Consider the following 22,143-nt stretch of genomic DNA (forward strand, 5'->3'; position numbering starts at 1 on the left):
CTCAATTCCCAGCCAAGCACGGTTTCCGGCATGTTGTGAGTGATGCTCTGAGTGATCACTGTGCTATATACGTGGGCCTCAGAAGGAATATTTTTCTAACAAACCAAACCAATGCAACACAATTTTATTGAGCAACTGCTGCTTTATCAGTGTTGGGTTCCATCCAATTTTGGGGGTGCATGTCCCGATTTAAGTGCTTTAGTCATCTGCTGGATTAAACAGGTCATCTGAGGTTTTACTGACCCTTTGAAAGTTAATCCAACTGTATTCGTTAACCCAACAGTACCATTAAGCACTTGAACATCAATGATCTAAATGCACCATTTAGGGCAGAGACTGTTAAAGTGGATCAAAAAATAGGACCCAACTGTATGTAATCTACAAGAAGCCCACTTTAAATGTAAAGGCACACAGAGGTGACATAAAGCAACAGGAACTCACATTCATTGCTGCTTGGAATGCAACATGGCACGGCCACTTTGGGAAATAGTTTGGCAGTTTCTTACAAAAGTAAATACACTCTCACCATGTGATCCAGCCATTGCACTCCCTGGCATTCACCCAATGAAGTTGAAAAGTTATGTCCACATAAAAAGTACACATAGATGTTTATAGGTTATAAGGTACTCACACTATCTGTCCGTGAAGTGCTATAATGCTATTGAGGGTAGACTAGGAGTAGTGGTAAATGTATATTGCAAACTCAGGATAACCACTAAAAGAGGGTAAAAAGAGAAACATAACTGATATGCTAAGAAAGGAAAGAAAATAGAGGCATATAAAATGCTCAACTGAAACCACAAAAGGTAGAAAAAAAATGGAAGGGGGCGCCTGGGTGCCTCAGTCGGTTAAGTATCTGACTCTCTTTCAGCTTGGCTCAGGTCATGATCTCACAGTTCATGAGTTTGAGCCCCACATCAGGCTCTGTGCTGACTGTGTGGAGGAGCCTGCCTGGGATTTTCTCTCTCTCTCTCTCTCTCTGCCCCTCCACCACGCTCTTTCTCCCTCCCCTTCTTAAAATAAATAAATAACTTTAAAAAAAGAAAAAGAATGGAAGGCAAGAAATAGGATAAAGAACAGGGCAATAAAAAGCAGTAACAAATATGGTAGACATTAATCCAACTACATCACTAAACACTTTGAATGTCAATGGTCTAAATGTACCAATTAAAAGACAGAGATTGTCAGAGTGGACCAAATACCAAGACCCGACTAATGCTTCAAAGGTACAGCACCTGTGACACCTACTGATTTCTAAGGTCAGAAAAATAACTTTGTTAATTGCCCAGAAGGCCAAACTTTTTCTTTTTTGGAATCTTTCAGGTCACTCTCCACTGTACCTTTAAGCATGCATTGTTTTCCTAAGGTGCAGTTTGGAAGCTTACACGTTTATTTTCTTTAATGATGAGTACCACAACACTATTATCAGACTTTTCCTCTTTTCCAAGCCTATTTTTATTCCCTTTGTGGCTTTTGTTTAGAAAGGGTTCTTCCTAACTATGTATGGGTTTAATGCAACCACATCAATGGGTTTACTATTGATTTCTCATGAATCACTGCTCTCCTTGGCACAGGGTGGAGTGTTCATAACCATCATTATATTTGTTATTATTATTCCATTAACTATGGCATTATTATTAATTACAACAGGGAGCTGGAAGGGTGACCATTTCAATTAGAGAGAGAGCAGTGAACTCTGGATATAGAAACATCAGCAGTCTTGTTCCAGTCTACCATGCTTGACTGCATTTCTAAGTTTATCACTCACAGCCAAAGTCTCTCCAGAAAAGAAGACACTTTCCTGACACCCTCCTATTCAGGGACTCTGGGGCCTCAGCAACATTTTATTTACATGACTGTCATGGATTGGAGATTCATGAATTTCTTGAGAGTCACAAAAAAATTTTTCTTAGACAGTAGTATAATCAAATGGGACCTGAGATTGGCCTCAAACCAATTCTGACCCAATTTAATAACATATGCCTTCCTATTTATTTTTTAAGAAAACAAAGAAAAAGGAAGACTGAAAAGAACTTTGGACTGTTCAAAGTAAAATGCCCAAAAATGACTGTGAATAACTCAAAATGCTGTCATTTGAAAATAAATATATAAATACATAAATAAAAAAGGTGCTATCATTTGTATTTTATTCTATAGGGTTTTTTTCCTTTCCCCCATGGGTCACTGGGAATGATTCCTATTGGTTTTTAATGATATGGAAACTTTTTTTGTGTTTAGTTGCCTTTTTCAGTATTTTTCTAAGTTTCCCCTTGTAACTATTTCTACATTAACAAATCTAAAAACTAACTTAAAATAATCACAGAGCGTCTCTTTCCCATTTCCACCAGCCGTGATCAATTAATATTTCCTGAAAAATCAATGCTGACTGAAGTAACAAATATCACAAGGGCATGGGGGGTTTCAGTGGGTCCTGGTTTTCCTGAGAAAAGTTAAAGCAGCAGCTTGGCTGATACTTTCTAACATCCCAAATACAAGACCCATTGAGAATATTTACGTGTATATTCATTCTCAATGTAGTGAACAGGTGAACGCATGTATATGTATGTTGGAGCATTGGATTAACAGTGTTAACTCAATTTAGGGGTGCCTGTGTGGCTTAGTCGGTTAAGCGTCCGACTTCGGCTCAAGTCATGATCTCACAGTTCGTGGGTTCGAGCCCCACGTTGGGCTCTGTGCTGACAGCTCAGAGCCTGGAGCCTGTTTCAGATTCTGTGTCCCTCTCTCCCTCTGCTCCTTCCCTGCTCATTCTCTGTCTCTCTCACTCTCTCAAGGATAAATAAACATTAAAAAATTTTTAAAAAACACACAGTGTTAACTCAATTTAAAAGAGACAATAGGGGCGCCTGGATGGCTCAGTCGGTTAAGCATCTGACTCTTGATTTTGGTTCAGGTCATAATCTCATGGTTTGTGAGGTTGAGCCCCACGTTGAGCTCTGCACTGACAGTGTGGAGCCTGCTTGGGATTCTCTCTCTCCCTCTCTCTCTCTGCTCCCCCCTGATTCCTTCTCTCTCTCAATACATAAATTTTAAAAATAAATAAGCAATAGTGAAAAAATTCTGTAATATAAACACATGCTAGGAACATGTTAGTGCATACGAAGTATGAAATTAAGAAATGGCCGTAGTTAGTAGTCTCCAATCCAAACCCCACTTCTAGATCTATCAGCAATTCCTAACAGTAGTTATGTGTAAGCGATCCGAAAGCAAGGCAGCACTATCACACAGACCTTTCTGCCATGAGCAAGTATATCCCATGAGCATCTCTATGCAGAGCACAAAACTAGGACGCACAGAGAGACAGCAAAGGATTAGCAGGCCAGGTCTTTGGCCTCAGGGAACTTTCAATCCAGCTAGGAAAAGATGAGATTTTTTTATATACTCTTGTCATATCTTAAGAAACATTATGAAACCACATATGCCAATGAGTGGCATTTTTTTTCCAGCTGAAAATGTAACTGTTAAAGTAATTCAGAGTAAAAATATAATCTAGCAGAACAGAATTATTATTTTTTTAAATTTCCTAGTGAGAGGCCTTAAGTTGCTCGTGCAGTGGGGCAAAAAAGATCACCCTTCACTAATATCCTGAGCGTTTTCGCACATTCTGGCATCTACAGGATCTGGCGTCACAATGTAACTGTGTCGTATGTATTGCGTCATCTCCTAAAGAAGACCGAAAGCACAGAGGACGCCTTCAGCTGTGTTCCTGTTTGTTGCCTGCCTAAGCACATGATAATTACGTACCCAGTGCTTGTTGAGCTGACTTGCAATGACGGACATAAACTGAAGAAAGACATCTCAGGCTGGAAGGAATGCAAGAGGCTATCTCTTGTGTATTGGGTGAGGTTATAAAAATCCCCAAAAGTTCGTGATGGGCAGGAATGAAGTAAGGATGAAGTAAGGCATGAAAAAGATAAGAATGATGTAAGATGAAACCAAATAGGAGTAACTATAAATGATCAGACTTGGATCTGAAAAACCAAAAAACCAAAAAAAAAACAAAAACAACTATACAAGTAAAATAATGGGAGCAATGCAGCTTGACAGAAAATGGCCGACACGAGAGAAGAGCGGAACATGGTTACCGAAGCACTGAGGCCACCTTTGCCGAGGCTAACAGAGGCCGCAATAAGGGGGTTTGGTTCAGGGCACCAGGCATCAAGAGGGACACTGACAAACTGTAGTGTGCCCAGAGACCACTGACCAGGGCAGTGAGGTGACATGAAACCCTACCACACAGCAAGGGCTTAAAGAGCAAGGAAGGCGGCCGAGGACAGACAAGAGCTCAGTCTGGAGAAGGTAAGACTGTGAGAAACACTGTCACAAAACCAGACCCTTTGTTTTAAGCTTCAACGTACAGCTTAGTTAATAGAATTTCTATTATTTTCTCAGAAAGACTTTGACACTTTATTACATGATGGCTATAATTAATGTCAGACTCTAAATTAGGAACCAGAAATTCTATTTGATCATTCGGTTTCAAGCTGGAACGCAAGTATGTTTTGGCATTATTACCAACTGTTAGCAGCAAGTTTTGGAAACGGATGCAGCCTTGCTATGTGTTCTAAATCTGAAACACATTGCAGAAAGGCTTGGAGATAAAAATATATACTGCTTATGCACACTCATACTGTGCTATTTCCTGTCCTTATCAGCAATAAAAGTCCCTCTTGTTTTGCCCTTTCTTTGTTGTTCCAAGTGAACAAAATCTTTCTTCTTTTTCCCTTTCTTCTTCCCTGATTTCTTCTGCATGCCTATCTGCCTATATTTTTCTATCTTCTTTCCTGCTGCTATTTGTCTCATTAAAGATTTACTGAGCACGTACTATGTGCCCCAAACTGTGCTGGGTTATAAGAGTTCAAGAAGATCTACAACACAGCACAGTCCTTGACAGCGAGACGCTTACCCCCTATAGAAGGGGAAAGGCTTGGAGGTAGATTATCGTACCAGAGGAAGGGAGGTGCACATGGAGGTGTGTCTAAAGCACAGAGATGAGAAATGAATGAGTGTAGGGAGAGTAATAAACTCAGAGGAAAGTGATGGTTGGGGAAGGGATTCCTTCTGGTAAAGAGGGGGCTGACAATGATGGAAGGGCCCTGGTGGAGAAAAGGGTTGGTGTGGAGTGGGAAACTCCACTTAAGTGAAGCTTACTTAAGGAATGCTAGGAATTTTTAGAGAAAGGAGCATCCTTTACCCAGGAGAGCTGAATATCTGGGGAGTGGGTTTGTTGTTTGTTTAAGCTGGGTTTCTCCTGTTCTTGAATTATTAAGAATCATCACCTAAATGTAAATGTTTGCTAAGCTGTCTAGGGATAAAACTAAAGAAAAATCTTAATTAAAAAAATGGGCCGAAAGTATGGAAAACCATATGTGTTTCCCCAGGAAGAATGGATGAAATGATCTCTAAAAAAGAAACATTACTGACAAAAGTCAGTGACGAAAAAGTCAGCGACAAAAGTCAGGGATCCTGGGTGCTGGGAGAGTGGCCTTGAGATTTTAAGAAAATACAACAACATCCTTACCATAGAACAGTATCTAGTGGTGAGGAGAAGTGAGTTATCAGGTCATGACAAGATATGGAGAGGCCTTAAAGGCACATGGTTAAGTAAGTGAAAGAAGCCAGTCTGAAAGTCAGGCTACAGACTGCATGATTCCAATTATATGATATTCTGGGAAAGGCAAAACTAGAGAGACAGGAAAAAGATGACCTCCAGGGACCGTGGGGCAGGTAGGGAGGGATAGACAGTTTGTAAAGCCCAGGAGACCTTTAGGGCAATGAAAGTATTCTGAATGACCCTGTAGTGCTACATACATGGCATAACATATTTCAAAAAACCCACAGAAGTGCACAATGCTGAGAGTTAACATAACATCAATTATGCACTTCAGTTAAGAATAATGAATCGGTATTGTTTATCAGTTGTAGCAAATGCACCACGCAAATGCAAGATGTGACTAATCAGACAAAATGGCGGCGGGGTGGGGGTGGGGTTGGGAGTGGATGTATCCCCGTTCTACTTTATGTTCAATTTTTCAGTAAATCTAAAACTGCTCTAAGAAAATAAAGTATCAATTTAAAAACATGTATAGGGAGATAGTAAAATAAAAATAGTATGTTTCTACTGTTTGGAAGCTAAATGACACAATTAGTTTCTCCACTGGCATTTATCAGGTAAGGGAAGTTTTCTTTGCTGGGAGTCCTAAGAACAGCAAATCCCTGGGCAGACATCAACTCACTGCTTTCAGAAAATTCTGAGACGTGTGGATGGGCAATTTGTTCACCGGGGTCAACAGACACATGATGCATTGATGGACAGATCGGAGAATAATACAAAGAATCTTCATTGAAAATGAAACTCAGAGTCAGGTTTCCTCAGTTGAACTGCCTCCACCCTCTTCTTGGATCCCAGTGAACTGCCAAAGCCACCGTGTCACTAAAAAATTAACTTCAATACTTTTAGTGAAGTGAGGTTCAAGCTCCCAAGCTTCCTTCTATAAAAGAAAGGGATTGTAGCAAACCTTTCAATAGAATCTGTAGCCATGCCTTTGCTATCCCTGCATACCCATGAGTCCCTTCACGAGTCCCTTCCTCACTAAACCCTTTCTTCACGTGTGGGTGGTGGCACGTGTATCAAGAACAGATCCTTGGGAAAACAGCTATCAAGAACCATGTATAAAATCAGAGTCAAGCCATGCATGCAGGCATTTTCATTCTGAGCTTTGGTACCGCCGTCTGCCTACACTTTGACAGCAAATATCATACAACCGAGTTCAGTCAATTCTTTGAGCCGGGCCAGCTCTCGCCACTGATCTAGTCACAACGGAAGCCATTTCTTCCGTCCCCAGCACCAGTAACTCAGAACTCGTCGTAAACTGAGGTCCAGGTCTGCCCTGAACCTGGGCCCACGGCAGTCAGATAAAGACATCGTCTGCTCCTGTCAGAAGACAGCCTGTCTTACGAGAAAGTAAGGTGAATTTCAACTCAGACTGCAAAACTAACCCAACCAATCACCATCGAATGAACAGAGAATACCGAGCGACATTCCACGGGTAACACAGGGCTTGCCTTTGTTTAGGGTCTATTAAATTTAATAACTTCCCCCTCTGTGGCTTTAAACAGAGAACTTCTTCAAAATAAGAGTGGCTCCTATTAAACTTAATTACTTGCCCGTGGTTGCAACGGCAGAGGTGTGCCTCACAAACAGGTGGCTCTTAATAAAGGAATGGTTCTGTAGTAAAACGTCGATGCTCTAGTGTTTTATTATGGTCGCCTTAACTTTCTGCTTTATTAGTATTAATTGCTGGAGTTTTCCTTTTAACCTCTCTTAAGGCGTCACTCCCTCCTGTGAGTTAAGAGTGGCCCCACGAAAATAAATGTCCACATATACTTGGCACATTACTGAAGCTGCTGGTTTCAAAACCAGACTCAGGGGACTTGACAGAAACTTGGTTATAAGGGACATTTAAAAACGAACTGCATCAAACACTGCCGGGTTTGAAATGACATGAAGCCACCCTCCTGACAGACCTTGAGTGATAAAGTGGGGTTTTTCCACTGGCACTGTCTAGATTTTGTGGTAGTAGTAAAATAATTTTTAGGAGCTTTATTTATTAGACTAACGCCTATTCTGCTGACCTTTGGAAATATTATAGTTTAGCAACTGAGAGTCATAAAAACAGAGACATCCTTAATAGTCCTGTGCAGTTGACTAAGTGGAATTTTTTGATATTTAAATATTTTGGAAGAAGAAATTCAAGACCATTTTCTGAAACAAACAAACAAAAGTATGTAACCTTCCAAAAGATTACAGCTTTTAACTCTGTCTCGTGTTTAAAAAAATAATCCTATAAATGGAGAAAAAGATCCATACAATCTGCATCGGCCTCCCCCAGAGTTACTGAGGCAGACAACACATATGGCCCTTCCCTGCATCTCTGATTCATGTACTTTAACTCTCGTAAGAGAGCTCCCAAAAGCATCAGAGAGGTCCATGGGCGCAGTGACCAAGATCATAGAAAAATGCTCGTATTAACCCTTCGTGTATGCTGAAGAGTGGTATGGACTTGAGTTGATCGAAGCTACTTTGCTCAGGTGGGTGGGGCGGGGAGTCATCACCTACGGTGAATAAACTTATCTAAGGTCTTATCTAAGATCTCCTTCAGGACACTATCAACAGCTTGTACTCTGACCCCAAGTCCAAGAATGAGACTCTGTAATAAACGGCCGTGTTTCTTTTCCTAGTAGGATGATTACCTAAAATATATTTTGGAAGCCTGTAATTACTTATTTACATGGTATTTTGTGATGACCCGCAGAAAAGCAATGACCATCTGTGTGCCAAGCCTCGCAGGTGTTGGGAACATCACAAATGCCAAGGGTGAGAACATTCTTGTGATGACAAAGACAGACAATGGTGTGGGTTATTGTCAGGCTTACCTGTCCATGTCTCACCGCACGTGCTCTTTGATAGAATCAGAGAGAAACAATTTTGGCTACCTCTGAATAGTGAATATTCTTTTAGGATCATACAAGATGAAATGAGATAATGTACGAAACCCCTCAGGGGTGGGGAATGCTACTTAAACACAGATTGTTATGTGGTAAGGGCGGGGCTTATCGTAAGTATGGGAGGGGAGGGGAATCAACCCCTGGGGGATTTCTCTCGCACCGTAATGCCTCCAGTCTGGTTTCTGAGAAGTGGTGTTCGATTTTTATAATTCAGCTGAATACGAACTAAACTCATTACAATTAGGTAAGCCTTATTAGTCAATTACAGGACAATAATATATTGTTTGGTCAAAAACCTATGACTGTTGCCATTGTTTTTGTTATAATGTTGAAGGCTACTCAAGGTTAAGGAAATAATGAACTTCAAGACAGCTGGCTTTGTATCCTTACATGCAGGAAAGCAGGGATTGTGGGTGACACCCCACAATGGTAAAGACCATCTTATTTTCGTTTATATTTGGCTTTCATGAGGGTGACTGTAGGCGAAATGCAATGTAGTATCACTGTCATTATTGGAATTCATTAAGTTCTAGTATGAATGTAGCTAACACTTGAAAAATTACTCAGGGGCACCTGGTTGGCTTAGTCGGTTAAGCGTCCGACTTTCGCTTAGGTCATGATCTCACGGTTCGTGGGTTCGGGCCCCGCATCGGGCTCTGTGCTGACTACCAGCTCAGAGCCTGGAACCTGTTTCAGTCTGTGACTCCCTCTCTCTCTGACCCTCCCCTGCTCACTCTTTCTCTCTCCTAGAAATAATAAATAAAAAAAAAAATTAAAAAAAAAGAAAGAAAAATTACTCAGAAGTAAGGATACCAAAAAAGGAAGTTGTAAAATTGGATTCTCTAAAGATCTTTAAGTATATTAAATGATGATCTTTCTTTGGAATGGTCTTATAGGATGAAATGGAATTTCTTTAGGAACAGTTAATCTTTCTTTCTGAAAGATCTTTCTGGTTGCTTTTATTGCTGTGATTCCTTGGAAAAGAACATTATTGTTCCATTTTCCGACATTATAATGGAATAGTTATTTTCTCTTAGCAAGTAACTGACCTTTTGTGAATGGCTCCCAACTGCTTTTGGCTCTATAGATATTCGTTCTAAATCCATACAGTAATGATAAGAGCAAACATTGAATACTTCTGTGTGCTAGGTACTGTGTTCAGTGCTCTATGAATTACATCTGAGTAGTAACTCATTTAAGTATTTAAATATTTCAAGAATTTTTGTTTTAAAAATGCCCTGTAGTGGATCCACTTTGCAAAGCAAATAATCCCCATTAAGAATTTAGATTTTTATCTACTTGACTCATTTAAGCTAGTGCTTGCCTGCAAATTATATACAGATAAGCAATTTTTACAAAGCCATTTAGCTTCGTAAGATCAGCTACAATCTGTTGAGCAACTATGTGTGTGAGGTACGCTGCTCGCACTTTACATAAAGCACCTCATTTAATCCTCACATATGCTTTACATAAAGCACCTCATTTAATCCTAGGAGATTAATATTATATCCTAATTTTACAAATAATAAAGCTACATTTCCAAGGAGTAAGAAACTCGCCTAATATGTGCATGAGCTGGGATTCAAACCAGGGTCTAAGCCTCCAATCCTCCTGTAGAAGTAAGGGCTTGGTTCGCACCCCAGATCCTCAGAGACTATTTCTGTATCCCCTTCATATAAGGAGGTGCAAACAGTTCTCTACATAAAAATGTGAACTGTTCTGGAAAGCATCTCGAAAAGGGAACACACAACTGGCCAGAGATGGAGATGAAGGTTAGTATTTTAGCTGTCCATGCTACGGAGACAGAGAATCCTAGACCTTAGGGAGTGCTGTAGATACTCGGGGGAATAATGAAGACAGAAACTATGCAGCTTGGCAGCTTGGCACCTTGGACCCTATGAGATGGGCTCCATTGCAGAGAGGTCCCCAGGGAAGTGAAAGGACACTCCTTGCGGCCCACCAAGCCCACCAAGCTGCACTCTGGCATCACCCAAGACTCAAGAGCAAGGGCAGGTAAATCAGGGCTCCTCCGGTTCCCTGCCAGTCCAAAGCTAGTTCTTTCTTCCTGTTTCCCAACATGCTGATGAGAGGGATTTTCTGTTCTCCTCCCTTTCATGTTTACACAGAACTCCCCCCCCACCCCCACCCCCCGGAACCATGTCACTTTGCCAGCAACGACTCATAGAAACGTTGGGGGCAGGAGGAAAACACTGGACTAAGCTCCGTTTCAAACTAGTTTAGAGCAGAGGCTCGTTGCTACCCTTGGCCTCCGACCAATACATGACTGGATAATTAACCACTTTCTGCTCCTACTGCCTGATCTATCAAATGGGAAGGGTCATGTTGTATTAGTTTATGGGAATGTTGTAAATAATTATCAGCAAGTTGACTCAAACTAACCTAGCTGTTCTAGATCACACATGAAAATGATAGACAATCACGACTACCCATGTGTGCAGCGTTGTTTCAGTGTTATTGTCAATGGTTTTCCTGCTGAATTTTATGTGAATACACCTGGGTAAGAGGATGCTGTAGATAAATGTCTCTAAAGCGACCATCGCTCCCTGAGGTTTTTTTCCTCTAGGTACTGCCGGAGGACAAATAAAACAAAGTCTGCTTCAGCCACAGAATGTTGGACAGATGGAAACCCCAGAGGACCCTAAACAGAAGCAAGTTTGCACAAATCCGTCCTGGCAAAGTGTCATTTGGGCCCTATGAAAAACAAAACAGGCCCAGTGTAAAATACAGAAGGAATGACCAGAACTGATCCAACACCATCCAGCACTGTGCCTTTGACCCCACATCAGCCCTCGCTTTTCCCCGTTGTGCCTTACTCATCCTTTCCCGCGTCTTTAATTGACGTTTGCCTAAAAGAGGCAGGCATTCCTGTCGAGGGAAATGATAACTACAATTCTATATGCTGCACAATTCCCCCAATAAATACCATGTGATTCATAAAAATAATAATAGCAGTCATCATGACAAGTGGGAACATGGTTTTCCAAAGAGTTTGGGTTCTCCCTCCACCCCTCTTCTTTCCCTACTCACCCCTGCGGGAGTCCATCTGCTGCAGAAAATGTGAAGGGCACTAGGACCAGAGAGCCCTTTCCTGCCATTCGCTTGAGAAACAAAGCCTTCCCTCCTCCCAAGTGGAAAGAAAGAAAGGAGTCTGAACTAATCAAAACCTGCAAGCCTGCTGGTGGAGCTTCTGCTTGTCAGTGAGGCAACTCAGCGGAGTGAGTAGCGGCTTCGAGCTTTGCAGAAAATGAAGAGAGGGCGAGAAACAGAGACAGAAACACAAAGAGAAAGAAAGAAAGGCATTAACCTGGCCAGGAGTCAAACAGGTGCATGGAGCCCGAACGCTGAGAAGAGCGTCTGACACACAGAGGGGCCAAATGCGTGTGCCTCAGTGGGTTTGGCTTCTTTATTTACGGGGGCGGCTCCTCGGCCTGTGTGTCAGGGCTGTACCGCGAGATCTTTTGCTTATTCATAGGACTCAGAGCCTTGAGCTTTTCTCTACTTGCCCTTGTGAGGGCTGTGCACCCTTTCTGGCTCTCCATGACGAATTCTCTCTGTGACAGAGGAAGGAGGCCAGCTCGTGGGCCACACGCACTTCCACTGGGAGCCACAGAGTTTTGCAGCACCTCTGGAATCAGGGGAGTGTGAGCACCGGGGCAGCCATGTTGAGAGCGACCACAGTGTGCTCGATGGCTCGTGGAGAGGCTCCCTCAGTCTGGAGTTGGCTTCTCAGAGGCCAACTCGGTCTTTTAAAAGATTCTTCCAGGCCTCACCCCACTTCAAGCGACTCGCTTCGGATAAGGATATTAAAGCATGCTGGTGCTCTCTCTCAGAACTTCTGGGACTGGACTTCTGGGATTTAGGAGGCTCTAGAAATGGAAGGCTGCACCATCGGTCTATAATCTGGTTCACAGGCAGATGTTAAGAAAAGAAAGGAACACAGGCAGAGGAAGGCCTGGCATAAGACCCTCAGGAGAAGGCCCCAGTTGAGACAGTGCCCACCAAAGGGGATACGATTCGGCAGGATTAAAACTGGGTGCCATTAGCTAGCATATTAAGAAAATTATGCCATCTCTGGTGGATTTCTAGTCTCCTCATTTAAGAAGTTCATGTACGTGATAACCTTGTGATTCAGAAAGACCTGGTTTGCCGGCTGTCACACCCTGGCCCCCACACCTGGGATAGAGAGTTACTGTGAGCCTTGGCCCATCCTACAACCTCAGCCCCAACCCTGCACAGGAGTGGGTTTTCAGTTAAAGTGTGGTCTTTACCTGAAATGCGCCTGGGCACGTCGGTGATGGCAGGAAGCCCCGTGCCCCGTGTGGAAGACAGCGGGGTGGTGGAGTGTATGGACGGGGACGTCATCTGGCTCAGGTAGGAGGGGTAAGACTGGTCATAGGACCACGGCGGGGAAGACTGGGCCTGCCTGGGGTCTGGGAAAAAGAAGAAAAATCTTTAGTGTACCAGCCAACTGTGGACTTGGAACATGCTACCCAAAACTGAGAAAGGATAAAGTAAGAGAAAAGCGAGCATCTCTAAGGAGTATTCATTTCCTATGCCCCCACCCTTTCAGGCCCCGTATGGCACCAGACTTTCTAGACCTCTAAGCTCCAGCATGACAACAGGGACCATGCATAAAGGCTATTTCTCCCTCACGGAAGTATTTCTATTCGGAAAGTCTAACACCCATTTATTTGTTTATTTATTTTTAAAGTTTATTTATTTATTTTGAGAGACAGAGAGCATGCACGAGCCAGGGAGGGGCAGAGGGGGGTGGGGACAGAATCCAAAGCAGGCTCCATATTGTCGGCGTGGAGCCCGACTCGGGCTTGAGCCCCACAGGGCTTGAACTCAGGAACCCATGAGATCATGACCTGAGCCAAAATCAAGAGTCAGACACCTAGCAGACAAAGCCACCCATGCGCCCCTCTAACAGCTATTTGAAAAACAATATGCTTCAGATATCTTTACAAAGTTGAATATTCCTTGGTTTATTTTCTGTAGTTACTCATGTTACTTCAATGAATACATATTACTCCTCATTTTTTTTAAGTTAGAAATTTACTGGAACAATCAACTTAAAGAACAGGTAGACCGTACTTTTCCCTGCTGCGTATCCAGCTACTATCTTTCAGACGTGTGTTTTGATTTATAAAGTGCGTGATTCCATGATTTCACTTTCTTTCCAGGCAGGTCAAGGGATAGCACTTTCTAGCAGGGGGGTTAGAGGTAGGGGGTAGGGATGAGAACACAGGGAGCAGGACATAAGAACACAGAGGAAGGGAACCAGTTATATGATTCTCATGCTAAAGCTACCCCAGAAAATAACTTTTAAGAAAGAGACAAACTTAATTCTCAAAGTCACCTGCCATTAAGAACTGAAACCCTTCATCACCGTACAGTTTCGATGTTAAGCATATGAGTTTCTGATCATAAAAAAATGACCCAAAACAGAAGAGCAGGGACATGTCTTTAATCCTATTGGAATCTATTTTAAAAGATGTCACGTGTCTTGAACACTGACTAGTGTTACCTACAGTCTCCTGTAATAACAAAAATGGGCAGCCACTTGTTAGGGTTAACTGCTAAGCATTAACAGTATGTTTTTGATGTATCTCTATGGGGTTACTTGGAGGTACAAGCTCAAGGCCAAGTAGATTTATCAAAAGAGTTTCAGTCTACATAAGGAAAAAACGTAAATTTGCTGTATATTTCCCATGTGTATGTCAACCTGTTTCATTCTTACAGGAGGGCTAATCAAACAGAATCATTAGCAAATTTCTCTTAACATTTTTTTTACTAATTCTAACATTTTGCTAATTTAAAATTTTTTTAATGTTTTATTTATTTTTGAGAGAGAGATAGAGACAGCATGATGAGCAGGGGAGGGTCAGAGAGAGAGGGAGACACAGAATCTGAAGACAGGCTCCAGGGGCTGAGCTACCTGTCAGCACAGAGCCCAATGCGGGGCTGGAACCCACAAACTGTGAGACCATGACCTGAGCTGAAGTCGGACGCTTAACTGACTAAGCCACCTAGGTGCCCCAAATTTTGCTAATTTTAAAAATTCTAATATACTTGTTCACAAGACAACACTGTATATTAGAATATCAGTGGACTTTGGAATGTGCAGAATTAGGTTCAAGCTCTGAGCCTTCCATTTCATAGCTGTGTGATCTTGGGTTAATTACTCAGCAACTCTGAGCCTCACATACCTCATCTGTAAAAGAGGGTGAGGGAGTAATAATGTCTGAATCACAGGCGTGTGAGAATTACATGAGAAAACCATGGAAAAGACTAGCACAGGAAGGCACTCAGAAAGTACTGATTCTTGCCTTTTCCTAAAAAACCTTTTGGTAACACAAGAATAGTCCCACAATTAAGAGACATCTGAATTAGCCTTAAAACATGTGGATTAGGTTTGAAATTATTCCTATATCACCTATCAGCTTCTGACAATGAAAAGCTTAATTTTTTAAAGTTTTTTTTTTATTTATTTTGGAAGAGACAGAGACAGCATGAGCAAGAGATGGGGAAAGAGAGAAGGAGAGACAAAATCCCAAGCAGGCTCCATGCCAGCGCGAACCTGGATGTGAGGCTCGAACTCATGAAACCATAAGATCATGACCTGAGCCGAAATCAAGAGTCAGACGCTTAACTGACTGAGCCGCCCAGGCTCCCTAAAAACTTAATTTTTTAAAAACTATTCATAGGTTTGAATAGTCAATTCAGGCTTATCTCCAAAAGTAAAAATGAGTATACCAAGAGATGAGTATTTCTGAAATGATCCCTCTTTTAGAGCCTCTCAGCCCTTCCATACAATCAAAGCCAGTCAGTTTCAGCTATTTCTTGTTTATTTGTTCAATTCAGAAACAACTTATTTAAAGGCTGTCTAAATAGGACATACTGAGTCAGAATAATTAAATACATCTGGATATTAATCTGATGCTTACTACATCAACAGACAGAAGAATTTCAACCAGCTCCATTGTAGGGAACATTTACCTGAGTCTGCAATGTGAATAAAAGTATAGTACCATAAATGGTTAACATAAACTTTTCCTTCAGAAAGCTAAAGGGGACTTGATCATTAAAGCAACGAACTTCTGTGCTTTAACATGTTCAAGGCTGAGATTGTACAAATTGGCAGCATTTCAAATCAGAGTGAGTGGTCCTTGGTATATATCTGATAGTGACAAACTTCCTTGCTTTAACCATTAACGTAATTCATTGCATTTCAGAGAAACGCATTTCAGATGGAAAAAGATGCATTCCTTACAGCACCAGAAAGCAATCTCATAAAGGCAAGGCCTTCACTGAAGCCACATTTTCAATAGACAAAAAGGACAAGAATCACATAGATAAATGAGCTGGGCACACAAGACTCTGATTTGGGTTGGAGTCCTAATCTGTCTTTAGCAGATGACTCCCGGAGCAAGTGGGTTAACCTGTATGTCCATTCCTCTATTGCAACATGCTGCAGTATAGGGCTCCCTGCCTCAAAATGGGGGAAAATACAAAGAGATGTAAAGAATGACTAAAATCATTAATGCTTAAACATATCACAGGAGCATTAGGGAACTTAATTTGGATACAAGTTTCAGCCTTTCAGTTCTTGTGCAGAGGGGCAGACCAGTGCAGGGGGAGTAAGTGGGATTTCTCCTGAAAGATTAGGAGCTGGAGCCCTCGCTCTGTTTTCTATAAGCTGTGTGGCCTCAGAGGTGCCAGAGAACTCTCTGAACCTCAGTTTCCTCATCTGGAAAGGAGTGAACACAACATGTCAGTGAATATAGCAAAATGGTCATAGGCACCAGCTGGGTAGACAAGCTCCCCATGGGGCTGAGTCACTTAAACCTCCGGGGCCTCAACGGCTCATTTGTAAAATGCGAATAACGATGCTCATTAGGTTTGCTGTGAGCCTGTCACGACCGTGCCTTGATCTGATGAGTTATCTGGCACTCTTGATACATATTAAGTACGTAATAAATAGAGGAGTGATTACCGCTTTCTGTAAAATGAGTATAACAGCAACTACTATCATTTTTGTTATAAAATTAAATAAGATGACATAAATAAAAGCATTCAATAACAGCTTTTGCTATATTAAAATTAGTACTCTTCTCTTTAGGAGCTCACATGATCAACCTGCTGTGTGGCAAGACGTACATTTCTTAATGTTGCTAAGCTTTAATCTCTTCACCTGTAAAATGGGTATGATAATACTATTTCAGAGTTGTAAGGATTAAGTAATATACAGTGAGTGGTAAATCATCATTATCATTCAAAAAAATTTTTAAATCTGACTCTACACTACCCAGGGTGGTTGGGTTGTCTACTGTTGTTCTTGAAGTTTTCCAAGGTCAGACTCAACGCAACTCATTGTGATGTCAGAACACAGTAAGTGCTCAATAAACAAATATTGAATGAACCTCCCAGGTCAGCATGAGTGAATAATAAGTTTTACAATGAGTTAGTAATTAGTCATTCTTTAACTTCCCCTCAGGCTCTACAAGAAGTTATATCAGTGAGGTTTTCATTTTTACATAAAGTCCCTGACTTCCAGAATTTATACTAGAATAGTCCACTTAAAGGATAGTTTGGCTTTTAGTGGAGATCCTTCTTGAAGATACCCAAGATTAGCAAAAATAACTTCTCACTATCTTTAACAAGTGAGGTCTCTCTTTGGGTTTTTTTGACTCAGAGGACAGACTGCAGATCCAGCCAATGTCTTTCAAGGTCACCATCCTAAGATTCTATGATAATGATCTACTTAAGGAGAGAGTTACAACAGAAAAATAAAAGAACTGCCATGTGGGGTCACTAGATTTCATATAAATAATTTTAAAAGGGGTGCTTTGGTGACTTTCTCTGCCCCTCCCCTGCGTGCTCTCTCACTCTCAAATAAATAAACTTTGATAATAACATTAATTTTAAAAGGGGACAGCAACGTCTTAAAAAAAAAAAAAAAAAAAAAAAGGAATCGTCTCCAATATTCCAGGCCTTCTCTAACACCCTGTGAATGATATCATCAATTGCAGCTCCCCCATTTCTGGCCTGTGTGATCTGAACCGATCCGACCTTCAAGTCTCCTAGTCTGCATAACGGGGATAAATAAGAACTTCCTCCTACAGTTGTTATGAAGAGCACATGGAAAGAACCCAACAAATGTTCAACACTGTTAAAACTTCTATCTTTACTGAGCCTTTACTGTGTATTTATGTTTCCAGCCCATAATCTCTTATTCTAGCAGAGAACAATTTTTAGGAAGCTTCCTATAGTTTTGAAGTCCAGTATTTGGAGAATATATCCGTGCTGGTCATGCCAATATCCTTTACGAGCATTTAACCTTTAATTATGTTCTTTCTTAGTCTTCCTTTCTCCTAGACCAAGAAATCCTAATCTGTTGAGTGTATTTTCTTAATGCTCTACCCCTTAATTTTTTTCAAACCTTTAGCGGAAAAGAAGGCTATATAATACCATTGACTTCTTAAATGCCCAATCACCAAGAAAACCTAATCCTATCATGAATATATGATTATAGCTTATTTGCTTTGTTATGGACAATTATTAATGCTTACAGTAGAGAAAAGTCATCTCAACCTGATCTCATAAATGGTTTCGGAACTTCACTTCCCGAAGAAACCTGAGACTTCTGGGACTCACTCTTAACTCGGGTGAGTCAGAGCAGGTGACAGATGTTTTCAGGCATCACCAGTCAATCCTAAGGTTGCTACCAGGGAAAAGTACAGGGCCTCGCGCTGACACAAACCTACTAATTAGCCATTAACAAACAAGATACTGAGGCGCCTGAGTGGCTCAGTCTGTTGAGCATCCGACCCTGGATTTTGGCTCAGGTCTTGGTCTCACAGTCTGTGGGATCGAGCCCAGCATTGGGCTCTCGGCTGACAGCATGGAGCCTGCTTGGGATTCTCTCTGTGTGTCTCTCTCTCTGCCCTTGCCCTACTCACTTGTTCTCTCTCAAAATAAATAAATAAACTTAAAAAAAACAACAACAACCAAGAACTTGCCTTCACCCAGACTCTGGCCCTCAGGGCTGGTCTGACGCCCTTCTTCACTTACCCCATCCAGAATTGTATTGGATGGTTTGTCTTTTTGACTCTACAGAAGCACAGAGGCAAGTACCATGTCCTACGCTCCTATCCTCCATAAATGAGAATATTCTTGATTTTTCTTGTCTCAGAGGATCGAAGTGCTGACCCTAGTTTTGATATTAGATCCTGGGTGGCCTGTGATTACCTATAAACACCTACAGGCTTTCAGAGGACAACTGAATTTCCTTTCTCAGAAATTTTTCGAAAGAAATGAAAACTGCTGTTGAGCTTTAAATATTTTATGATGTTTTCAACACTATACTTCACTGTGTTATGTGATAATTCTCAAAAACAGTATCAGTATTATTTTTATGATTACATTATAGAAATTCAAAGTAGTGACATATGTTTTTATATAGATATGACCATTTAATAACAAAATCCTTGGTGCTGCTTTTTTTTATGTGCACATACTCATTAGTACTTAGGAAATGTGAAATCCTAAATATCAGAGGGTCTGTGCTCCTATTTCCCCCCCAAACTTCTCTGTTCTCACCTACAAATGGGGGGGGTTTGAAGGGCAGTTAGGATCAAGTTTGACCTATAAGATAAACCTGAGAGAAAATCAGGTCTTCCCTCGATGATGGCCCTGCCTTCCTCACAGACAGGAAGTGGCAAGTCAAGATGACAAAATGAGAGAGCATAGGGCAGAGAGAGCTCCTACCACCTGCATGAATCCAGTGCAAATAAGGGCCCCCGATGGAACTGTGCAAGCATGCCAAGAACTACCACCAGGCACATAAGGTCAGGCTATTCCGTAGACACCGTGGATCTGTAACTGTACCCTTCCAGAAGAAATCAGGGTCTCCTTTGTGAGAACAGACCAAAACTAGTGACTAAGAGTTCAGGTTTGATGGAAAGATTCCATCAGCATTGGTTCTGAGGCAGACTACTACCAACACTGTGTGGGATTGCTCCATATGGCTTATATTTTTAAAAGACACCAGAAGTGGGGTGTCTGGGTGGCTCGGTCGGTTAAGTGTCCCAACTTCAACTCAAGTCATGATCTCACAGTTCGTGAGTTCGAGCCCCACGTGGGGCTCTGTGTTGACAGCTCAGAGCCTGAAGCCTGTTTCAGATTTTGTATCTCCCTCTCTCTCTGACCCTCCCCTGCTCACGCCATCTCTCTCTCTCTCTCTCTCATAAATAAATAAAAACATTAAAAAATTTAAAAAGAAAAACACTCTAAAGACAGAAATGAACCATGAAACATCAATGTCAGAGTAGACTTCATAAGCTCTCTTTCAGGGTGGTGATCCTTCTGCTTGGGCTTCTTGGGGATCAGTTCTATAAGCCCCCAAAACACAAAGTGTAGAAGGCAAAGTGCCCAGGAGATGTCTCCAAGTGCTAATTGGGGAAGAGTGAGTCCCATGTCTCGTATCTCAGCACCAGGCAAAAACAGAGACAACCATTTATTTAAACGTGTGGATACAAGGAAAGCAAACTCTCTTCAAGCTGGACCACAGCTTGTGAGGTTCAGTCATGGGTATGGGGAAAAGGAAGGAGTGGCCATTCATCTCCTAAAATGGTATATAAAAGTCATGGCTCCAAGCGTATCTATACTTTCCAGTGACTGAAAAGCGAATGCATGCGTGCATAACTAAACTCCATACACTTGGGGTCACAAAGAGAGAGGAAGAGAGAGGCAGACAGTTAGGAAAAAGGCACCCTAGGAAAATGAACTGACTCTAGGAAAATACATCGATGTCTTTTCTGAAGTTTGAATAGGTTTGAGTCCGGGGGCGGAGGGGAGCAGAGTGGGCAGAGAGCCGCATAAAAGCCCAGTGAGAGGTAAGCACGGAAACTCGGTGGTCGCTCTTAGCAGGCCTCCTTTTGTAAACACTCTGGTTAAATGTGTGTGGGTGTGAAGAAGGGCCTGCTCTCCTAAGAATCGCTCACAACAAGGCACACCATGGACATGGTGTTGAACTTCATGCAGAGATAGGAGGAAGCAAGTTAGCAGGGGCAAAGCCTGAACCCGCGCACAAAAGGCTTCTTCCTGTCTCTGGCGCCAGCAGCTCCTGCGTAATGTGACCCAGCAAGGGCTGAGGGTTCTGCGAAAGTTCCATGTGTCTACAGCAAGCACCTGCTGTACTGGGGGAACAGGGGACAGTGAGAGAGCCCCACATTCCCACCTCTCCCCCCCATTTTCCCCCTATTTATTACTCAAATCACTACTTAGTCTGTACAGACGTCAAATATCTCTTAAGAAAACTGGGGTACTTCAAACAAACTGTATATTGAATCCTCTAGGTTAAAATTATACCTCTCCACGGCTACCAGGGTTGAATAGAGTCAATGCTCTCAACAGAGAGAGGCACAGGTTTACAACTTCCCATCCTAAACTATTTCTGTTATATTACTATCATTCACAGCACAAACACACTCACATCCATATGTACATTAATTCCCATTTCAAAACAATTTACACTAAATACCAAATGTTTAAATTCTATGTCTTCTCTAACAACCCTTTTAGCTGGACCGGATTTTTAGAATGAGCCCTCCTACTGACTTCTGGTTCTCTTGACTAATAGGAAACATGGTTCTTAAACAGACTCCTTCCAAGCACAGGAAGAGCCCTGGGCTGGTGGCCTTGGCACCAACTGGGCAGCCATGTACCACTAATTTACCTTCCCCTGAGTCTCACTGCACCTGGAAGATGAGATGAGAAAGGACATGTTATCTGTAAGATGTTTTCCTGCTATGAAATGCTACAAATCTAACTGCTCAGAAAAGTGGGCTCCGTATCCCCCTTTCTGGAGACAGCAGCTGTAACTGACATTACTGAAGGCATGCTGAGCTGACTTGGGCTGGAAGGTAGCTGATGGCTGGCACTGACGGCATCTCCATCACGGAGCGCCATGGCTCATACCATCAGGGGAGACCCCAAGAGCAGGATTCTGACTCTACCTCTTCTCCCCACCCCCAACCCCAGGGCTTTCTCAAAAGGACCAAGAAGGCTACTAGATCCATTTGGCAGAAGACCAACCCAACTGATTCACAGAGCTTTAGACTGAAATTTGAGGAGAAAAAAGCAGCACAGTGTTTGGATAAAACCAGATGCTACATAGGGTATGCCAGGTATGACACATTGTGTCACGAAGCAAACAATGGGCGAAGAGGGACTTAGTAACTCTTGGGAGAAGACAGCAGGGAAGACAATGAGAAATGCTATGTAGACTCTAAGAGGTCATGCCCCATAACAAAACGTTAAAAACAACAACAGAAGGAAGTTCGATTAAGACAAGGTAATGAGAAGTGCCTTAGAAGTATCACCGAGTTTCAGATGAATGAAACTCATAACTGTCTTATTGAAAAATGAGGGGATTTTCATATGTTTGCACGTATAGGAGGATTAGGAGGAACTTGACGGAGGAACAAGCGGGAGAAGAAGGGCGGAAATGGTGGGGGAAAGGGAGAGAGGCAAACCATGAGAGACTCTTGAATGCTGACAAAAACTGAGGACTGATGGATGTGGGGGGGA

At 42.1% G+C, this 22,143-nt stretch overlaps 1 protein-coding gene across 5 annotated transcripts in view; it reads right to left on the bottom strand.

Annotated features, from left to right (window-relative positions):
* Positions 1–22,143, bottom strand: part of RUNX2 (RUNX family transcription factor 2) — a 126,542-nt gene that overhangs the window by 23,764 nt on the left and 80,635 nt on the right. For all 5 annotated transcript variants that reach the window (XM_039231169.1, XM_039231168.1, XM_039231167.1 and 2 more), the window contains one exon: positions 12,816–12,977. In XM_039231169.1, coding sequence (XP_039087100.1) covers positions 12,816–12,977 — 162 coding nt within the window. The remainder of the gene's footprint in view (positions 1–12,815; positions 12,978–22,143) is intronic.

This window comes from Hyaena hyaena, unplaced genomic scaffold, assembly GCF_003009895.1.
Source record: "Hyaena hyaena isolate Hyena2069 unplaced genomic scaffold, ASM300989v1 scaffold_55, whole genome shotgun sequence".
Taxonomy (NCBI): domain Eukaryota; kingdom Metazoa; phylum Chordata; class Mammalia; order Carnivora; family Hyaenidae; genus Hyaena; species Hyaena hyaena.